The sequence below is a fragment of the Colias croceus genome, chromosome 12, assembly GCF_905220415.1.
Source record: "Colias croceus chromosome 12, ilColCroc2.1".
In the NCBI taxonomy this organism is placed as follows: domain Eukaryota; kingdom Metazoa; phylum Arthropoda; class Insecta; order Lepidoptera; family Pieridae; genus Colias; species Colias croceus.
The window spans coordinates 6,964,572-6,981,499 of NC_059548.1; the positions used below are offsets into that span (position 1 = coordinate 6,964,572).

General features: G+C 32.6%; 1 protein-coding gene across 5 annotated transcripts; it reads right to left on the reverse strand.

Annotated features, from left to right (window-relative positions):
* Positions 1-1,978: 1,978 nt before the first annotated feature.
* Positions 1,979-14,653, reverse strand: LOC123695948 (carboxypeptidase M-like). 5 transcript variants are annotated; one of them, XM_045641898.1, is made up of 13 exons: positions 14,446-14,651; positions 11,987-12,083; positions 10,134-10,295; positions 9,768-9,901; positions 8,839-8,975; positions 8,182-8,369; positions 7,700-7,729; positions 6,707-6,883; positions 5,819-5,937; positions 5,558-5,734; positions 5,206-5,298; positions 4,461-4,597; positions 2,213-2,350 (listed from the first exon to the last, which is right to left on the reverse strand). In XM_045641898.1, exons 2-12 carry the CDS (start codon positions 12,081-12,083, stop codon positions 4,490-4,492), a joined length of 1,422 nt encoding a protein of 473 aa, XP_045497854.1. In that variant the 5' UTR covers positions 14,446-14,651; the 3' UTR covers positions 2,213-2,350; positions 4,461-4,489. The 5 variants fall into 5 exon arrangements, 4 of the variants coding, with proteins under 4 accessions (XP_045497852.1, XP_045497855.1, XP_045497853.1 ...); XR_006752018.1 differs by having other exon boundaries at positions 2,233-2,350; positions 4,433-4,597; positions 14,446-14,652; XM_045641896.1 differs by lacking the exon at positions 4,461-4,597 and having other exon boundaries at positions 1,979-2,350; positions 14,446-14,653.
* Positions 14,654-16,928: the final 2,275 nt, after the last annotated feature.

A 16,928-nucleotide genomic window follows, 5' to 3' on the forward strand; every position in this document is an offset into this window, starting at 1 on the left:
GGAATAACATTGTATTCCACATCGAGCTCTGTTTACAGTTTCTAAATTAATTTTTATTAAAATTTGCGAAGTAATTTAAGCACAAATTCAAAAAAAGAACCAAAATTTTTCATATTACATGTTTAGGATAGTCATATCTCATACTAAATGTATGGGAGTGTTTGGTGTAAATTTTTTGGATATTTCCCGTTTTATTTTTAAAAAGTTATTATTGTCATTTTACTCATGGTAAAGGGCTTTCGATGTCAGTATAAAGTTTTTTGATATCTGCAATAGTTACGGAATAATCGCCTGTGCACACTTAACGATTACACCCTGTATATAAATGATAATATAATCATTATGTCTGCATAATTATAATATTGTATTTACTTAGTGTACAGTACGAACATCAATTGATAAGGTTTGGCTCAGAGTTGGCTCATCTTAGTCTTTAATTATTATTATTCATTCTGAATACTATAGACGCATTTTATCAAACTCACCTGAAATTCATTGATACGTAAATAATGTCTTTTTGTAATAAGAACTGTGGCCCATACATGTAGTCAATATTTCCCGATAGTATGGAATATGCACCCCCGTGGATATTCACTAGAGTAGGCATTAATTTATTTGTTGTGTTAGCTGGTACATAAATATTTATGAATAAACAGTCTTCGTTCATTTGTGACCTGTTATACACCATATATATTTGTGGACAAACTGGTCCTTCACGAGTGGCATCGAGTATATCTGCCCAAGGTTTCTTCGGGATTGGTGGCTGTACAAAACGATTATGGGTTAGGATTTTGCTAGGAGCTTAGATTATGGATTCGTAGCGCGCGCGGAGACCAATCCATAATCTAAGGCTAGGAGATTTTATTGTAAGTAGAACCATACTAGATTAATTTTATTCGTTTTCTGAATGAGACTAATATTATACAACTTATATTAGGAGAGTATCAGGAGCCCTTAACAAGGAAAACCACTTTAATAAAGTTGCTTGTCATGTCGGTAGAAATATTGTAATAAAAACAAGGGACAGGGAAATAAACAACTATTTTTAAAGTTAAAGAGAAAACTTACTGCAAATCTATTTTCTCCTGTAGGACTTTCAGCGTAGGGTATACCTTGAAACGAATAGAAGTGAAATCCATTGTATTGTTTTACAGTTCCTTTAACTAGTCCACTGCTGGTTTGCACGACGTACGAATTATTTAAATAAAATGTTGTTACCGAATTGAGTATTGTAAACAAAAACGAAATAGATAGAAGCATTATTTATTTGAGCCTATATTGTTCGCTCTACATTACGTGTTAAGCACCAATATTAGAAAAACTTTCGTATTTTTTACGATTTTTTTCTTTACGACTTTTGAATACTGAGGGTTCTTTGTTAAATGGTCATTAATATTTAAATATATTATATAGGTAGGCAAGTAATAAAGTGTAGGATTCAAGAAAACTTCAATATATGTGTGGTAGTATTTATTAACTTATCACTTTCGATAATACTGTACTTAATGGATAGTACCTACCTAAATTAATTCTATAACTCCGGTTTTACCGGTTGAGCCGAGTTCAGATAACAACATGATGTTTCAGTGGTCCCTGAAGCGAAGACGCAGTTTTACATAGATACAATGTTTAACAATAGGAATATGAAGTAATAAGTACGCTTTATAGGTACTACGCATTTAAAACAAACTCTTAAGTATAATATGTATAATATTAATTTTAAATAAATATTAAAAATAACTTATAGGTATTGAGTACTATATATACATATTTATAATGTAATATATTATAGGTACACAACTATAAAATGAAAAAAAATGAATTTTCATTTCATAACGTAACTTGATGAGCTACAAATTAACTTTTAAAACTGATTTAGTAATTTATTTAACAGTCACTTAAAGAAGAATCGTCATAATTTTAAAAGAATTAATAAAACTAGTTAATAATGGGTCCGGAATTAAATAAAAAAGCTTACTCTATGGCTTGAAAACTAGGATGCTTTTAATTTTTAACTATGTTGAGTCTAGCAAATAAACATTACATCAGTAAACTACATTAGTATTTAAATAAATTTTAGAATATTCAAGATTTGATAAATATTTACCCTATAGAGATCCTAACTGACATTTAAACTTATATCTAATCGGTAGGCGTAGAAGTTAGCATACTTTGAGAATATCTTTCATACCGAAAAAATTAAATTTTAAATTCAAACTTATCCAAAAATACTAGAGACGAAACTATTGATAGAGTTTGTGAAAGTTGAAAAGAGTCCAGGAGAGGGCGCGGGTGCGGGAGGCGGGCGGGGAGGCCCCGCCGGCCGGTAGTATGGTCCACCGTCTATACGCTGCAATCACATACGTAAAGTATAAGATAATTATGTAAATGTAATTTATAAATCAATTTGGTTTAAGCTTGACAAATAGGTAAGTAGGACTGCTTGATTAAAATGTACTTCTAATATGGTAGAAATCGGCAGAGCAGTTTAGCTTATATCACAAAAATATCTAATATTACCACTTATAGCATTATAATAATTATATTAGCTATATAATAATTATATAACCTATAGCATTATAATAATTAATTTAATTATATAGAGTATTAGCAGTTAGCACAGATAATAATTATTATTATCTGTGCTAATACTCTACATGTAACTCAGAAAGCAAACATAAAAATATTTATAATAAATCAATTTTAATTAAAAATGATGTCTACGAATTAGTTAAAAAGCTTTTTGAGTAGGTATAATTACAACACGTTAGACTTTCAAGCATCAAAATTTATGATAAGATGTAAATAGGATAAAAATGAGATCGACTTATAGTACTACTATATCGACGCAAATAATACCAATATGTTAGAAAATGGCCCAGAAAATAAGCAGAAAATCCTTTGTGAGGCCAAGCGTAATGCCTCTATTAGATAGGTAGGAATGCAATAAATGGGGAAGCGACGCGATGCAGATGGTGCGATTTTGAAAATTATGTGAAAATATAGAAATGTAACTAGTCTGGTCATAAGTTCTGTCATCATGTTAGATTTTTTAATTTTTAATGTTTACCGCAAATTTCTTTCTCACGTGCGATTTTTGATTATTTGACGCGTTAAAAAACGACACATTTTATTAGAATAACGTATTTGTTACAATGTAGTGGACGCAAAAAGAAGACATAGTCGCTGTTCTCGCTCTGCATCGTAGCGGTTACGCGCCAAGAGAAATTTTCAGTTTGCTTTAAAATTTACAAATAACACAGATATTTTTTTATTGCGCAATATAACGATTTAAGTAAGATTCAAGAGTAGAAGATAGGAATAGAAGTGGTCTTTGTCGTACGATTTGGACGATAGCAGTGATAAATGCAGTAAAGGTGCGAATAAGGAAAAGTCCGGTCCGAAATCGAAAACAGTTAGCACTGCAGATGGGCCTTAGCAGTACCACGGTTAAAAAGGTGTTGAACGAGGACCTAGGACTATGGGCTTATTGTAGAAAAACATCGCATCTTCTTAACATACGCCTGAAGAAATTAAGACTGGATAAATGTCGCGCTTTACATAAACGATACGCGAGAAAAATGAGTCGTGAAATCCTGTTTTCAGATGAAAAATTTTTTACAGTGGAGGAGTGCTGCAACAAATAGAATATCAAAGTGTATACCCACAGTAATGAAGAAGCTTGTCAACGTGAATCTCGAGTCCAACGCGGCCATCACCCCTTATCAGTAATGGTTTTCCGGGGAGTGTCTTATTTTAGCCTAACAGAGGTGTTTTTCTGTGAAAAAGGTGTGAAATTAAGTTCCAATGTTTACCAAAATACGGTCCTGACAAACCTCGTAAAACCTCCTTCTCAGAACATGTTAAAAAATCAACACTGGGTATTCCAGCAGGACTCAGCACCTGCCCACAAAGCCAAGAGTAACCAAAACTGGCTAGCCGCCCGTCAGATTGACATCATTCGTCATGAAGATTGGTCATCTTCTAGCCCGGACCTGAATCCTCCGGATTATAAAATCTGGTAATATTTAGAGGAGAGAACCTGCGCTAAATCCCACCCAAATTTGGAGTCACCCAAAGCATCCATTATTAAAGTAGCTACTGAAATGAACATGGACATGGTGCGTACTGCGATAGACGACTGGCCGCGGAGGTTGAAAGCTTGTATCGCAAAACATGGATGCTGTTTTGAATAATTTTTATACGAAATTATTAAGTAATATGTAAGCTTTATTGCCACATATAAAACAATAAATATATAAAAGTAACTTTTTGTTTATTTAATAAAACATATGTGACAGAACTTATGACGATACTAGGTATATTTGTGGCACTAGCATGCAATGAGTGCATAATTAAGACTAATGCGATTCTTTTTAAATCATATGATTATTATCATGATGAATTAATTGGCATGATTCAAAAAATTAACCTAAAAATGATTTTAATCAAAGTCATACAATCTCGATCGAGGTTGAAAAGTAGATATTTATTCTTGAGGAAAAGAGATGGGCTCTTGTTTCTTGGAAGGTGTAGCTTTCATATTTGGTCTTCGAGTCTGCTTCTGTTTGGCCATAGCCCCAGATGGCGGGAACCCCTAAAGTGCAACATAAAGCTAATCCACACCAAAATATTATATACAACTTTTTACAATTTTTGTTTATTAGAATATTACCTATTTATTTATTTATTTTTATCTGATATCGATTGAGTGTTTTGCTATTTCAAGATATTTCAGGAAAACACCAAATATCAATATGTATATCTAGCTAATAAAATGTTGCTTATCAAACAAAAATTATTATAATTCAATAATTATACCTATAATAATTTAATTTATTGTAATTATCTTCTTAATATATATAAATCTCGTGTCACAATGTTTGTCCTCAATGGACTCCTAAACCACTTAACCGATTATAATAAAATTCGCACACCATGTGCAGTTTGATCCAACTTGAGAGATAGGATAGGTTTTATCCCGGAAATCCCACGGGAAAGGGAACCATGCGGGGTTTTCTCTGAAAACGCGGGCGAAGCCGCGGGGGGAAAGCTAGTTGAATTATAATAATTTGGCGTTCATAAAGTAATTTGGTAAGCACATTTGTAAATTCATAATCTGAAGAGGTTGTTAATATTGTTCTATTTAAATATTTACACAGCTTAAACTTTTATGTACATTGTAGTTCAATATTTTATACGTACTTTGGCAGAATGCAATGTAACGTTTAATAGCGTCGGGTGGCTATCGATTACAAAGAATTCTACTTCTTGTGGCAGATAACCTTCCGCGGAGACCTGTAAAGTAACGGTTATATCGTTAATGAATGCTAAAATATGAGTTCATTTGGAAAATACCGTTTGATAACGGATATTTTAAAGTGATTTTTGACTCGAGCTTCACATTTTATTTTCTTCGCTTTTCATTTGGCATTTCAGGTATTGAAAATTCTCAAAAATCTAATCTTTACTTATCTGTAATAACAAGCAGTCAATGTGAACACGTTACCTGACATACCTATACAGATAAATATTATACTTACAATAGAAAACTTACCTCGAGCCGATAACGTCCAGGCAGCAGAATACGCCAGAACTCCCCGTACTTAGTAGTGTGGTACGTCACATCGCGTTCCTTCACGCGGATGGCGGCGCGCTCCACCGGGTTGCCGTTGTCGTCCATCACGAAACCGTGAGCCCCGCGGTGGGCTTCCGCCAGATATTTAATTAGTGACTGGTTGAAAAAAAATATCATTAAGTCAGTTTGATGAATCATGAAAGAAACATTAGGAATTTCCGTGGATTTCCATCGTCTTACCTGCTTATTATCTTGCCAGTACTTAGCGAGCTCGTGTGCGGGAGGATACTTGCAACAGGAGATTTCTAACGTAATTTCCATACAGCCGTGCCATAAGTAGTTATAATCTTGCATGCCCCCTGAAAAGAAATGTAAAAAGTTTTAGAAACAACACCGAATTCTTCATTCATCAGTATTGGCCGCACAGGTGTGTTTTGCCTCTACATTTTACCTATCAACGATATTTCATGTACCTATGTCAATGTGCATAATTTGATATCATTAAAATGCAATAACGATGCCGGATGCATTATATGTACTTACTAGCTTGCGCCCGCGACTCCGTCCGCGCGGATGTCGGTCTTCGCGTGGATGGTTTATTTCTCCATTTTGAGTAACTCTGACAATGACATCTTATAAATATCTATTGGACCCAAATACAGCTAGGCCTATAATAATACGCAACGTGTGTTCGTGGTTCTACAGAACAACGTCTATGGATAGAACTGAAAAATTAAGATTAATTTTTTTCTACGTATTTTTCCAGGATACAAAGTACCCTATTTTACGCCCAGGATAATAAGGTATAATTATACCAAGTTTCATCGAAATCGAACCATTAGTTTTCACGTGATGCCTGAATATACAGACAGACAAAAATTTTTTTAATTACATATTTGGGTTTGGTATCGATCCAGTAACACCCCCTGCTATTTATTTTTTCAATATTTTCAATGTACAGAATTGACTACTACACTACAGATTTATTATATATGTATAGATAATCAATCTTATATTACTTTCGTTAAGTTGTAACAGTTTCGGTATATCAAATAGTTAAATGTATAGGCTGTAGTATTGGCAACATATTATTCAGGTTTTAAATTTATTGTAGAGTCCATAACATACCAGTTAGTGGGTACCAAGCGGCTCCGTTAGTGATGCCCTTCTCGAACCTTGGAGACCCGCTCTTGCAGGACACACCACGAGACATCTTGGCGTGATTGTTCGAGTACACCAGCGCTAGGTGACGGAACACGTCGTCGTCTGGCGCGATGGAAGGCGAGTGCGCGTAGCTTTGGAAGACTGCATTTAGGGGATATGCAGGAGAAATTTGGACGTTAATAGTATTCCTTTAGGATGTTTTACATAATATTAAGGTACATAGGTTCTTGCAGACTTTTGTTTCTGAGATAATCCTGTCAAATATCAGTTTGTAAATATTAAGGTAAATATAATATGTATGATTTTGAACCATCTGTATTGATACAATGGATAAGATATTAAGGTGTAGGTATATTATGTTCGAGTATTAATAAATGAGATGATTCTATGTCTCATTCTCTCATGTCTTTTCTTCTAAAATATTTTGAATATTTTTATGGGCCGTTAAGATTTTGATACTCTATCTGTATCGAAAACATTAAAATTTGTTATCATAAATTGATGAAGTAGTAACTAATTATTAAATATTACGGTTGTAGGTGGTTGTAGGTAATAATTTTTTTTTATAACAAATACCAAAGAATGCCAAATATCACATAAAGCAATCACAATGACAAGACTAAAATATATTGATAGATGCAAGCTTCTCTATAATGATTATAAAATCTGCAAAATATATCCCTAAATTGGCTTTTTAGGATGTAGAGTTTCATACAAATGTAAGTGTACCAAATTACTGCGGACAAAAATCCTACGTAAGCTAGATTATTTGTTACTTATATTATGTAGGTATATAATTCCTTGCTAACTATAGAAACTTACCCTGTTTGTATCATAAATAATCATTCAAAAAATTCATCCATGAATGCAACTCATACTTACATAAAAAATTAAAAACATCGAAAGCATCATCATAACGACATTATTATTATTATTCTTTTATTTTTCATACTTTACCTGAACATAGTATCGAAGACCTGCATATTCCTAAGAGGCAGCATGGAAAACAAGGAGCTTCAGATCCATAACAATAAAAGTATAAAACTACTTGCTCCTATTCTAAGCTATTTTCTAATACCTTCTATAACTTGACAAATAATAATTATTCCTTTTTTTACAAACTACAATCCATTCTTAAGGTGGTAGATATATTACGATACATATCTTTAAAAAAATATAATCGTCGCCACTTGCCATGCTTTTTAGAGAGAAGAATTGTCGGTAGATAGTAATTACCTTCCCTTCAGCTTTAATAATTATCAATTATGCTATATAAATTAAAACTACAATAAAACTTGACACATAATAATTAATATCACATCAATTTAAAACAGTTGCAAACTCTGTGCTGTGCCTCAGTGTGTTTTATCATTATATAATAAAGAGAGTTTATGTAAGGGCATTAATAAATAATATTGATTCACTTATATTATACTTACTAGAACTAGGTGTATTATCAAATGGATATGAAGCTACGAGTGCTCCTCCATGCAAAGATCCAGAAAGTACGAACTGGATCTTGCTGATCCATTCCTTCACAGCCTCCGTCTCTGGTTGGGGCTGTTTCGTGTTCGCTTTGAAGAAGTCCGGGAAATTGCGATTCAGGTCATACCGACGAGCATTATGTCTGAAATTGTTAAATTAATTTCCATGAAATTATTTTGACTTTGTTTATTGCGTTGATTGACTTATCATTCTACGTAATAAACATTATAATTTATACCAGTCACCACGATAACCTAACTAAGGGTCTAGTGGTTATGCTAATAACGTGTAAATCTAGCATTCAATAAGGTCGGTTGTCGAAATTTTTGAACTTATTTGCTCATTGTTTAAAAACAATCAAGGAGCAATTGTATAAGTTTCGCATATTATATTATGACTATAGGACTATAGGTACTATTATACATATAGATATAATGTTCTATTCCTATGTAGGTATTATTAGTCACGCTCTAAATATTGGTTTTATATAAAATTGTTGAACAACGTAAAATAATGTAAGATAGCGTCATTGTTAAATTGATGTTACAATCTGTATTTTATTGTCGCCTTCACAAAAGAATATAGATGATATAAAATAATTGTGAATTTACCTGCCGTGAATGGTGTCACATTGTCCTTCAGACGATATTGAGTAACCGTCCGGGTTCATAGATGGCATTAGGTGGATTCGTGTATTGTCTAATAACCATTTGATATACGAATCATTTTCATATGACGTGACCAAGTACTGAAAAATGTAGATTATATATCAATTAATTAGTTCATCAAAATTTAACAAACTTACCAACACTTTTTGGTCGTAGTACCTATGTTGTACGGTTTACGTATTATGTACTTCGATAGTGGACCGTAATGGGACTGTATATAGGTCGCGCTAAATACTGCTAATAATGATACGATATGGGACAACTGGGAACACTTTAAATGCTGCTAATAATAATTATATACAATTTACGCGGATTCGAGAGAATAGAATGAGCACTCGGCCGCTGCTTTGAATGATTTAGTTTGAATTCAAATATTATCTGGTTTCTGACTCTAATATTGTAACCATAATACAATGTGTAAGTATTTAGTTATAATACTTATAGTGTCTGTATCAGTATCAGTAATATACTGCCTGAGCTTAGTTCTGCTCATGTTCTGCTCTATGCATGACTTAGCTTAATGAAAGCATAATTTATGTTAATACTGTTGTGCTATCCAATAAATGTTTCTGGAGCACGATTTCACAGTTTATTTCCTTATTAATTAAAATCGAAAGTCAATGTAGGTAAATGCAACTTCTAAATACATGTAGTTAGGTACCTACAATTTTTTTAGATACATACTTTGTAACAGATGGACTCTCCTCGATTCGCTCAAGCAACATAAAAGGAAATAAGTGACAACTAGATGTCGTAATTTAAACGTAACTCAGAGTAATTAGTTAGATGCTTCTATGGGGGTACATACATAATAGACTGAGATAGAAATCGAAGCTATTACTGCAATGTTTACATAATAGGTAAGTAATTACCTGAATAAGATGCAGGAGCAGTTCTCTCCCTACAGCCTCGTTGCCATGAATATTCGCTACATACTTGACGTCAGGTTTGCCGATCATGTGTTCATACGGTGATGCTGATACCACCATCACCCACAGATCGCGACCTAAGTTATTATACAAATTATCTAATATGGTTCTTATGTACATATAAGGAAAACTATTTTTTTATGCGTTTGTAATTGATTAACTCTGACACTCCGGCCGTAACTGGTTTCAAAAACTCTACATAATATTATATAGTAAATATAGCTGCAAAATACAACTTTATTCAAGAAGATTAGCTAATAACGATTACGATGTAATTGTGTATAGTCTATTAATACATATGAGATTTACCTTGTACAGATTTTCCAATAGAATAGAGCGCAGTCAGGGCGGGGTAACTAGCGGAAACTGCGCGCAGATATCTCGTCATCTGATCATGGTCATGATACCGAAATTCCAATTCCGGTCCTCCTTCCCGTGATTCTATCTCACTTCGGTTTGTCGCATCTTCTCCTGATAACAGAATAAGTACTATTATCAAAATTCACAACTTTATTTTAACGGTGTTATGAGGCAGATAACTAACACGATCTTTTTATGAATTTCGCTGGCTAGTTGGTACTCTCTGTACGTTGTTTTATTTTAATATGATAGAGCATTATTAATACCATTAAAAGGTCAGAATCAAGATTTATTTGACTATATATGTAGTATATATGTACATAACTATTAATATTAATGATACTGGTCACGTTAGTTTGCGTAGGTACCAACTTTAGTATGGTTTACCGTTATTCTGGCCTACTTTTTCAAAAGCTACACAATTATACAATTTTAGTAAGTTACACTTTTGTATTTTTTGAAGCGAAACTTCAAGTAAGGAATAAGGCGACGATTTAGTAAGATTTGAATCTAGCCAAAGAAGTTTCACTTCTGTCACGTGTGCTCTGCAGTCTGCACACACACTCTTTTTTTCATTATGAATATATTAAGAGTAACATAAGTATGATATTGTTTTGATATCTATCCAAAGTAATATCGTGAGGAATATTAGATATATAATTCTCATTCCAAAAGAAACCACTAAAAAGTCAAAATTTGTATCTTAAAATGTAATGATTCATCTTTTACCGTGCAAGCCGTAAGATTGTGGAACTTTATACTTTATACCAACCGCAATAAAGCAAGCGCAAACTTTGAATAGTTTTAAAGCGGCAATTAAAAAATATTATTTGTCCTCATAGTCATTCTGTATCTGTTCTGTTTTACCTATTTCTCTACTTGAAATTTTTTATATCCTCTTCTGCACGTTTTCTTTCTTTCTTATGTTATATGTAATTTTATACCTTACTTATATCTATTATATTTATTTGTATTCACTCCTTGTATATGCACTATCTACCTTTTTCAATCTTTTCATTTTCCTATATCCCAAGGTTGCCTGGAAGAAATCGCTTTAAAGCGATAAGGCCGCCAATTTGTACGGTGAAGATTCATTTTGTTTATCGTTGTATTTTTATATCTGTGCATTGTACAATAAAGTGTTTTTTATTTTTTTTTATTTTTTCCTCATAGTATTAAAGAGTTTAGTAGTGCTAAATTTAAGAATTATGTAAAAAACGTCTTAGTTCAGAGAGCCTATTACAGCATTAAGGAATATATGGAAGATAAAAACCCATGGAGGGTTGTCGCGTGAGAACCGCAGGACAGTTCTTTGGCATATTATGATAATATATACGTACGGCTACTTACATATTTTGTAAAATTAAATTGTAATACTGAAATGATTTAAAAGAGCAACTATGGAGTTTCTTGCCGATTCTTCTCCATAGATACTGCTTTCCGAATCGGTGGTAAAGGATAAAAATATGTATTGACGTTTCAAAAGTGCTTCTCGAAGAAGTCTAATTGAATAAATAAATGTTTGAGTTTGAGTTTGAGTTTGAGTTTAAGTATTTTTCTTAGGCCTAGGCGGTACCATAGAAATCTAAATAAAAAGATACGTTATTTAGATTTCTATGGGCGGTACCTACCTATATAATTATGTATATGAATTAGGTAGGTACATCAGATACTTAATTTCAAATTTTCACTTAAAGGAGAGAACCTTGAACCTATATAGCGAACCTATAGGGAATCTATAGGGCAAACTACCACTTACAAGTACTTAAGAAGGTACCTGTATTATAACCTGAACAACTTACCGGACAGATAGCTTGTATCCGGAGATTGTTGGGCCCATGTTGCTCCAACTACCGTCAACACAAGAACGACTCGAACAGCATCCCTTTTCCATCCCATCTGAAAGTATTTTTTATAATTAACTGTACAAATTTGTATCTATTCAGAGGACTGAGGATGGTGAAAGAATAAGAGATACTTGGTGGTATAAGTATGACAGTTTACAATAATTAATGATTCTCTGATGATGATCTTTAATTATTGGTGGTTATCATAGGTATATAGGCAATATAATTGTGTAGGTATGCATGTTTATAATATAACAAACTCGTAGTACAAAGGGCTCTAGGGCATTTCTGAAGTCGGTTATGTTTGGTTGAACTGGCTAGCAATTACCTACTTAAGTTTTGCCTAACATAGTCAACCTATAAAACCCAGACTTTTGTTTCAAACTAGAATAAGGTCCCGAGGGTACATTAATAAATAAATTTTTGCCATTTTATAAAGGCGATACTCATAAATTTAATATTTCTCTATTTTTAAATGCTCTAAAAATCTATATTTTTGATGTAAAAAATTGCTCTTTATACTGCATGTTTATTGTTTAAGGTAAAGAAAAACGTACATTTTATCTCACTCAACGAGTTTCGGATGCTATTACAAGTCCGTGGGAAAGATTCGACCGGTCTAATCGAAGGTCACTAGGTTAGTGGACTAATATAGAAGTGCATCATCCAGATTTGAATATCCTACCTACCGAACAGGCATAGGTACATGATACAATAATTGGTATGAAGTACGCGCTTTAATTTAATTACTTTTATGAACCGTGACCCGTGGGAATTTCAATAATAAAGTAATAAAATTAGACATAGAACTTCAATTCATTTTATTAATAGAAATTTATCTGTAAGCATTACCTACTAGAACAATATTTTCAATTGCAGTAGGTACTAGGTATCTATTTGGGAACTCGGAAATAAGAACGGATATTTTTTCGTTTTGAAAAATCGAAAGTGGGACAAGCAATTAGGTACCAATTCGATATAGTAAATAAGAAAAACTATACCTAGGTATTTATCTACTACATAAAAGTAATTTTTGCTGCTGATTCGTCTATTTAAAAATGAAAGTGATAATAACCCACTAATAACCTCTCTTTTTACTATTTAATAACGGTATAAGTTATAATACATATATAGGTTTACTTGTAGGTATTTGTTACAAAAATAAATATTTTCAAAAATTCTTGTTTTATATTCTAGGTACTAGGTTTCCGCCTGCGGCTTCGACGGGCAGTCAAAGAAAAACCCGCATAGTTCCCGTTCCCGTGGGATTTCCTGGATTGCGTCATTTTCACGGGATAAAAAGTAGCCCAGAGGCTGGACATATCCTTTCTCGGGTATCAAAATATCTCCATGCCAAATTTCATGAAAATTGATTCAGAAGTTTAGGCGTGATTGAGTAACAGACAGACAGAGTTACTTTCGCATTTATAATACTTATTAGTATAAGTATATGGATTAGTAAAGATATTTTTTTTTTAGCATAGGTTCCAACTAATTGAATTTAGGTCAAGTTAAATATGGATTGGAAATTGGAAAAAAAAGTTCTTAAGTTCTCCCTATATTAATTAAAGATCAAACCACAGATGATATAACTACTATTAGTGATCATATCGGTAAAACGCGACTCTACGTAAAACATACACCTATACCTACTTATTTATTGAGACTCTTGATTTTCACATCGTGACTATCAACAAACAATGCAGCACACTTTTTGTTCAGTGAAAGTTTTTAACAAATCTGATTTGAATTGCTAAGCAATGCCTCCACACGTGATATATCAAACGATTCATTATTTTAAATACAGTCTATGAAATGACCTACTCCTTTTTAAGAATAAATATTATATTATTAATTATTTTGTATATCTACAGTTTGTGCGTTAAAATAACATATATACAAAAACTCATTTTTTTTTTAATAAAAAAAAAAAATTCTCAATAGGGTTTCATTTCAAATATGTTACATATAAATCCTTAATTAGTTAAGTATATTAGAATATTTACTGTTAAGAGATAAAACATTATAGAAAATATTACTTTTTTTCACTATGAAATAAACATTAAAACATTTAAGTAAAACATTATAGAAAATAAAGAACTCATAATAATTTTATTAGTTAAGTGAGCACCATTTTTTTATAGGTACATCATAAATCAGATCAATTAGTTCAGGTTCAAAATAAATAAGATAAGCACATATAATATTATCATAGTTACCTAGATTTAACATTAATTTGAAAAGTCGATAAACATAGTACCTATTTTCGCGATATATTATATGTGCTTTATTGAATCTTTTACATATTATATTTATAATTCACAACTAATTGAAAAGTATAAGTAGTTAAAGTTTTAAAAAAATTGCAGTTAGTTTATTTAAACTTTTAACTTAATGATAACAAATATTTTTACCTTTGGCCTTGCACTAATGTTTCAATTTTGAACACACTAAAAGTTTTTTGTCCTCATTTGTTAAAGACACGTATTTTACCAACGCGCGATTGGAATGTGGTCGCGTAAACTGTATCGCGCGGAAGGAAAATGGGGACAGACAGGTCCTTGTGACTGAGCGAACGAAGCTCTACTGCCACTTGCCAGCTGAGATCGCTGGTGCTAACTGCTAACCACGGGTACCGCATCATCTGCGTCGACGTACAACTGCCACATGATCGTAAAGCACTTTCTCTCTAGCATCACCCCTGAAATTGTACTTAATACCACGGAATAAGGTTTATTTCATAACTTTTTAATTAAATAAGCCTTATTCCGTGACCGTTTCAAACTGAAATAGATGATTTTCTTCTCTAGGGTCCATGCTATAAAATTGACATTGCAAAGTTATATAGACTTAAATTAACTCTATCAGTGACGTATACATGTATGTGAATTCGCGCCTTTCCTCATATTAGTACTTTTCCCGCGGGTAGAGTTTCTTCAACACCTAGCCGATACATAATATTCAATTTCTAATGAAATTGAATGATCAACTTCCACGTTTTTTAACTTCCGATTTAAAACAAGGTAGTTACTATAATATAATAGGTATCTAGTCTATAGGTACATAATATTATTAAAGTTTTATTCAAGCATAAAAGTACCTATTATTTGTAATAAAGCATAATATTATAATATCATTACAATTTAGCCTAAGCTGCTATTCATCGACATACAAGATATGGGTATATACCTACCGACATTTTCCTTTGAACAGGCTTTCTCCAGAAAGTAAAAGCTATTGTTTACCAAGACTGACCGGTACGACTAACTCTGTCTTTGGCTGTGGCCTGTGCTCATTATACCAAGATAGGTTCACGGCATTTTCATGAAAGAAGAGTCAAGATTTCTGTGATAGGAGACCATATAGAATAAAGCAAATCCTTGTACTGCGTAGGTAGGTACCTGACTTTTTTCGTTGTTATAATTTTGTAGGTACCTACCTACTTAGTTTATTATAACGCAACACATACATACCTATTACATAATTATATAAACCTAGCTGCGCTCCGCAGTTTCACGTGTCGCGTCATGATGTATAGCCTATAGCCTTCCTCGATGAATAGGCTAGGTATCTAAAATTCTAAAACCGAAAGAATTTTTCAAATCGAGCCCTTCTGGCTCCTTCAAATCCTGAGATTAGAGCGTTCAAACAAACAAACAAACACTTTAGCTTTATAATATTGTGATGAATCATGGATACAACAATACATATAATGTTTCAACAATTAATAACACACCTAAAAACATAATTGAAATATTTTTGTTATGATTTTCCTTGTTAGTAATTTTCCAAACGGGTATTACTTCGTTGCAGTAACTAAATAAGCGACTTTCGTAAGATAGGCAATAGCATGGTACTTGAACTTATCACGAGAAGATATTGTTAGAAGAATACAGTTTTTTTAGATGTTTGTTTATTCAAGCTCTGAATTTCCTACGTTAGCAATTCTTGAAAGTGAAAATAACAATACGGCAAGGTCTCGTCAGCAATTTTTCTTATTCTGATAGTTATGCTCTCAGCAACTAGGTCATGGTCGAAAAGATCTGATAAAATCCTACCCTTATGTGAGAGCACTTTTGTGATTCTTGTCTGTGCTGCAAAACAATCATCATTGTGTTCTAAACGGAACAACAAAAATAGTTTCTAAGTGAAAACACGTTCATCCAAAAAGCGTGTAGGAATTTATTCTTTCAATTAAGTACTTAATAAAAGTAGTTTACTTTAAGCACTACTACAGGCTTAAATATATATGTTGATATTTTATTGACAATTGGGATACACAATCTCGCTTGATAGTAAGCTGTGGCCCAAGATGGCACGCGCTTCCCTAGAAGGTATCCGTTCTGACCACAGATCACAATGGTTCTGACTCTACCTACACTTGAAAACCCCCGGAATGTACTCGTCGGGAACAGATTCATTAAAATTTTTATATAGGTAGTAAGGATTATAAAGGGATAGTTTAGGAGAACTGACGCATAGTTTATATTTTAGTACGACACTAGCTACACTTATTATATTTTCATGACATTATTATATTTTGATGATAGAGAATCTAAGAATAATTAACTATAATTTTATGCAAATATGTAAATATAATACGATAAAATATAAATTAATGTATTTAACAAACCTTTGCTGGAAATTCTACAGCCGAATAGTTGTTTATAAGTACTTAATAAGCGAAAAAAATACAAAATGGGTGCAGGTAATAGGTAACTATTATGTAAATCAATAATAAAATCTCAAGGCGAGCAAGAAGCTTACTAAACAAAATAATCCTATCCTATCCTTCTTTGGTCTTCCTATCCTATCCTACCTACTAGTAATATTTTAAGTGCGAGAGTTTGTGAGGATGGATGTATGTGTATGTTTATGTATATTTGTTACTCTTTCA

Excerpts from the sequence above, each read along its gene's own strand:
- LOC123695948 (XM_045641896.1), bottom strand. The coding sequence starts at position 12,083 with ATGGGATGGAAAAGGGATGCTGTTCGAGTCGTTCTTGTGTTGACGGTA. Across the intron at positions 6,884-7,699 it reads GTCTTCGATACTATGTTCAG|TCTTCCAAAGCTACGCGCAC; the intron begins GTAAAGTATGAA and ends CCCTAAATGCAG. Across the intron at positions 5,299-5,557 it reads CTGGACGTTATCGGCTCGAG|GTCTCCGCGGAAGGTTATCT; the intron begins GTAAGTTTTCTA and ends GTTACTTTACAG.